This window comes from Chiloscyllium plagiosum, chromosome 28 (assembly GCF_004010195.1).
Source record: "Chiloscyllium plagiosum isolate BGI_BamShark_2017 chromosome 28, ASM401019v2, whole genome shotgun sequence".
Classification (NCBI taxonomy): Eukaryota; Metazoa; Chordata; class Chondrichthyes; order Orectolobiformes; family Hemiscylliidae; genus Chiloscyllium; species Chiloscyllium plagiosum.
The window spans coordinates 7,836,242-7,841,939 of NC_057737.1; the positions used below are offsets into that span (position 1 = coordinate 7,836,242).

The 5,698-nt window shown below is 45.3% G+C and overlaps 1 protein-coding gene across 4 annotated transcripts in view; it reads right to left on the bottom strand.

The window, feature by feature from the left end:
* Positions 1-239: 239 nt before the first annotated feature.
* LOC122563925 (aldehyde dehydrogenase family 3 member A2-like) overlaps positions 240-5,698 on the bottom strand; it is a 55,026-nt gene continuing 49,567 nt past the window's right edge. For all 4 annotated transcript variants that reach the window (XM_043718179.1, XM_043718178.1, XM_043718176.1 and 1 more), the window contains 2 exons: positions 3,314-3,529; positions 240-660 (listed from right to left, as the gene is read on the bottom strand). In XM_043718179.1, the coding sequence (XP_043574114.1) occupies positions 3,345-3,529 (185 nt within the window). In that variant the 3' untranslated portion in view covers positions 240-660; positions 3,314-3,344. The remainder of the gene's footprint in view (positions 661-3,313; positions 3,530-5,698) is intronic.

Below are 5,698 nucleotides of genomic sequence, written 5' to 3' on the forward strand. Positions count from 1 at the left end.
ACATCCTTTAAAAAAAAAGTGCTTCAGGATGCCTGGACCAAAGGCTACAAAGTATACAGATCAGTAAAAGCAAAAAGGAAAAGCAGTCCATTAAACTTGGATCATATACATAATTGGACAACATGTCTTCCAGCAAGCTGGCTAGAATATTCCACCAAATGGAGGAGGAAACACAAGTGGGGCACTCGCCCAACATTTTAGAGGACATTTGACAGAGGGTCGCACACAATCCACACAAAACAAAAACATTCTAGATGACACAGAGACACACAGACCAAATGAAATGCAGCTTAAATTTATCACAAGTGAATCAGTGTTTAAATCTTTGTAAAAATAAAAACCACAGTTCAAAACAGAGTAATTATTAGTCCCAGGATATTTACAGATAAAGAATCAGATAAATTTTGATGCAGACCATTGTGCTTGTGCTGGTGCAAGGGTCATCATTGTCCCATGAAAGATGATGGCACATCACTGCTATTGAGTGGAGTATTCTCGAATTGCAAGATTACTTTGGTCAGAATGATCTGAGAACTTAAATCTATCCCAATTCTCTGTGAATCAAAGGCTCATGGAAAAAAATAAATCAGCCTCACGGGTGTGTCCAGGAGGTCAAAGTGCATAACAGTGTTAGCTCCAATGTCTTTCAAAGCAGTAAATCTGGAAGAAACAAAGATGCAGAATTGGAGAGAAAACCGTTTTCTACACAAACTCTCGTCTTGCTATTGATGTGACAGCCTCTCACTAGGACTCAGGCCTCAACTGAAGCTGTCGCTCTACATTCAGGAGTTCAGACTTGCAATGGCTCACACTAGAGCATCAGCAAACCTTGGACATTCAATCCCCAAAGAAATACACTTCCCTGACACTCAGTCTCTCCTTCCCCGTCTGCAAGGTTTCTTAATTGCAGTGCATACTACCTGCAGAATGGAGCGAAGCAACTTAGAACCAGTGTGGAATCAGGCCATTCCACCCATTGAGTCCAGACTGACCCTCCAAAAGAGGATCCCATCCTCCCTCATCCCTGTAACCCTCCAGTTCCCATGAGCGATCCACCTGACCTGCACGTATTTGGACTGTGGAGGAACCAAACCCAGGTCCCTGTTGCTGTAAGGCAGCAGTGCTAATCACTGAGCCACCGTGCCACCTCAAGCTTGCCAAGGCTTTGTTAACTTAATTAGGGAGATGATAGGGCTAGCGATGTTGTTGCTAGGCTAGTAATCCAAAGATAAAACAAAAAAAAAGGAGAAACTCAGCAGGTCTGGCAACATCTGTGGAGAGAGAAACAGAGTCCAGTGAGAGGGAGACCTGCTGAGTTTCTGCAGCCCTCTTGTTTTTGTTTCAGATCTCGAGACCTTAGAGTGCAGGTTCATAGCTCCCTGAAAGTGGAGTCACAGGTAGATAGGATAGTATGCTTTCCTTTATTGGTCAGAGTATTGAGTACAGGAGTTGGGAGGTTATGTTGCGGCTCTACAGGACATTGGTTAGACCACTGTTGGAATATTGCGTGCAATTCTGGTCTCCTTCCTATCGGAAAGATGTTGTGAAACTTGAAAAGGTTCAGATAAGATTAAGAGGAATTTGGATGGGTATATGAATAGGAAGGGTTTGGTGGGATATGGGCCAGGTACTGGCAGGTGGGACTAGATTGGGTTGGGATATCTGGTCGGCATGGACCGAAGGGTCTGTTTCCATGCTGTACATCTCTATAACTCTAAATGCAACTTTCAACAAAAACAAATCTGGAATTGGAAGTCTATAGGTTGGAAATGTGGTGGAGGCAAGTTCAATTGAGGTATTGAAGAGGGCATTGGATGGTCAGAGGCTGAGGGGTGACCTTATAGAGAGGGTCTGTTTCCATGCTGTACATCTCTATAACTCTAAATGCAACTTTCAACAAAAACAAATCTGGAATTGGATGGTCAGAGGCTGAGGGGTGACCTTATAGAGGTTTATACCAAGGTCTTTTACCCGGGGTGGGTGAATCCAGAACGAGAGGGCATAGGTTTAGGGAGAGAGGGGAAAGATTTAAAAGGGGCCTAAGGGGCAACTTTTTCTCATAGAGGTTGGAGCGTGTATGGAACAAGCTGCCAGAGAAAGTGGTGGAGGCTGGTACAATTACAACATTTAAAAGGCATCTGTATGGGTATATGAATAGGAAGGGTTTAGAGGGATATTGGCCAGGTGCTGGCAAGTGAGATGAGATTGGGTTGGGATATTTGGTTGGCATGGACAAACTGGACTGAAGGGTCTGTTTGTGCTGTACATCTCTATGACTCTAAGTGGAGTGTAGGGATAAGGGGAAAGGCACTGGGGATACAGCAAGACTCGGTCATCAAGCTAGTGCAGGCATGATGGGCTGAATAGCCTTCTTCTGTGATCACCATGAAACTATTACCGATTGGTGTAAAAACCCATCTGGTTTGCTAATGTCCCGGAGGGAAAGGAAGTGGTTATCCTTACCTGGTCTGGCCTATCTGTGACTCCAGATTCACAAATGGTGTGGTTGACTCTTGACTGCTCTCTGAAATGGCTCCAGCCAACTATTCAGTTCCATCCAAAGGCAATGTGGGAGAGGTAATAAATACTGGCCCAACCAGAGACTCCAACATTCCATGAATGAATGGAGAAAAACTAGAACCCAGTGACCTCTACTCACTAGAAGGATAAAGGTAAGATGGCAACACAAATCTCCATGGTCAAGCATCATCGTCAAGAGACACGGTAGCTCAGTGGTTAGCACTGCTGCCTCAAAATATCAGGGACCTGGGTCAATTCCAGCCTTGGGTGACTGTCTGTCTGGAGTTTGCACATTTTCCCCAGTGCCTACGTGGGTTTCCTCTGGATGCTCCAGTTTCCTCCCACACAATCCAAAGATGGGCAGATTCGGTGGACTGGCCTTGGGAAACTGCCCATAGTGTTCAGGGATGTGCAGGTTAGCGGGATTAGCCATGGGAGATGCATTGGTGATGAAGGGCTCTGGCCCAAAACGTTGATTCTCCTGCTCCTTGGATGCTGCCTGACCTGCTGTACTTTTCCAGCAACACACTCAATGGGAAATGCAATGTTACAGGGATAGGTGGGTCTGGGTGGGATGCTGGGCCAAAAGACCTGCTTCCACATTGTAGGGAATCTCTGAATCCCGACTGAGAAACACGATCAGCATTCCATTATTGTAACGGCAACCCTGTGTGTTTTGGGAATATACTTCAAACAGCTTGCAGTAGATTACTTTCACTAACAAAGCTAACTAGGGATGGTTAGTAAAATATTGTTTATTCCCACACCCAGAGAGTGAACCAAAAACACTGACCCTCATTTGGCAGCCTGTGATTCACTGTCAGTTACATTATTTTACAACTTTGTTTCTTCAGCAGCCAAAGGGTCCATTTCCGTTTGGAATCAGTGGCTGGTGCGTAGCGGACACTGTTCATTCTCTCCATACCCAGCGACTTCAACACACAAGCGCGGCGGTGGCTGAAGGTTTCAAAGCTGAATTTACCGTGGTATGCCCCAGTGCCACTTTTCCCTGTCAGCAAAGAGATCAACAAGTGGAAAAACAGACAGTGCTGTGATCCCCCACAATGTCCCACATGTATTAAACTGGAACTTTACCCCTTTAAAAACCAAAGGAAAGATAAAATTACTGTACATTATTGCATGGGGGAGAGAAAGAGGGTGGTGGTGGAGATGGGGTTGGTGAAAATGAAGTCAGAAACAAAAACAGAAATTGCTGGAAAAGCTCAGCAGGTCTGGCAGCATCTGTGGAGAGAAATCAGAGTTAAGGATTCGGGTTCAGTGACCCTTCCTCAGACTAATAGTAGCTAGGAAAGTGTAAGTTTATATGCAGGAGATAGGGTGGGGGAGGGGGGTAAGGGGGGGAAAGAGCCCAAAAGGGAGGCAACAGTTGGACAGACAAACAGTTTGGCTGGGAGGGTGAATACCTGTTAATGGAGACTGTTAGTGGCTAACAATAGATAGTGTGTAATGGCAGACTGTGATAACAAGGCCTGGTGTGTGAGGTAGGAGGCTAGGACATGGGGTAGTTCAGGCACTAAAATTATTGATCTCGATATTGAGTCCAGAGAGCTACAATGTCCCCAAGCTAAAAATGAGGTGCTGTTCTTCCAGCTTATACTGAGCTTCACTGGAGTCTTCAGCAAACCTGAGACAGAGACCTTGGCCAGGGTGATGTGTTAAAGCTCAGGGGCTTTTTTGCAGGCAGAACGTAGGTGTCCTGCAAAGAATAAAGTGAGGTTGGGTTGGGATGGGATACATTTCTTAAGTTTATAGGCTTCAGATCTACCCAGGAATGGAATGATCCCTGGTCTGTTTGGACTCACAGCTGACTGCATGAGACACAATGGCACCGCTGGATCAAATGGTCATGTTTGAGAGGAACATGGCACACAACTCGAAATCCCACCCAGACATCAGAGTCCCGTTCTGCAACTTCCCCTAATGAAGGGATACCAAAATTTCTAACCACTGTCACTACTACCATAACTTGTACATCAGATTTTTCAATGGCTTGAATGGAATTGGAGATCAGTGTGCAACATGTTGTACGGCATACACAAAACCTTTTTTAAAAATTGTAGGAACCAAACCTTGCACAAGAGGCAAATAGTTTCGGTGATTTACCCCAGACTCATGTCAGACACCATTACCACCATTCAAGGGGAGGGAGGACAGATGAATACTGCTATATATGAGAGCCAATATAGAATGCCGACAGTGTGGAAACAGGCCCTTCGGCCCAACAAGTCCACACCGATCTTTCGAAGAGTATCTCACCCAAACCCAATCCCAACCTATTATTCTATATTTACTACTAACTAACACATCCCTGAACACGACGGGCAATTTAGCATGGCCAATTCACCTAATCTGCACAATTTTGGATTGTGGGAGAATACCCATGCAAACATAGGGAGAACGTGCAAACTCCACACAGTCGCCTGAGGCAGGAATCGAACCTGGGTGCCTGACGCTGGGAGATAGCAGTGCTAACCACTAAGCCACTATGCCGTGCACAGGTACACAGCCAGCTCCCACAAACATCATTGGTGAGAATTACTGGAGACAGTAATCTACGAAGGCCAGGATTCCTTGACCCAATTCTTGGGATGAGGTGGTTATTTTATGGGAAAGTTTGAAGAGGTTAATGCTGATTCGAGTTGAGAAAATGACGGGTCATTTTACTGAAGCGTACAAGACCACGGGAAGACTATGTCACAGCATTTATATTACTGGACCTGAACTAGGGGTCAACATTTTAGGTACGTGGGATTGAGTCCCACTGTGTCAGAAGGTGCAGTTTGAATTCAATAAATACCTGAGGGGAAAACAATCTTGTCTAATGGTGATCAGAGTTGGAGGGTTTGAGCTATAGGCTTGAACAGACAAGGGCTGTTTTCCCTGGAGCATTAGAGGCAGAGGGATGACCTTATAGGAGGTTTATAAAATCACGAGGGACATGGATAGGATAAATAGACAAGGTCTTTCCTGGGGTGTGGGAGGGGGGGAGTCATCCAGAACTGGAAGGCATAGGTTTTAAGAGACAGAGAAAAAGAAAGAAAGAGAGAGAAAAAGAAAGAGAGAAAAAGCAAGAGAGAGAGAGAGAGAGAATGCATAGTATAGTGGGGTCACCTGTAGTGTGACATGAACCCAAGGTACTAGTTGAGGCCATTTCCAT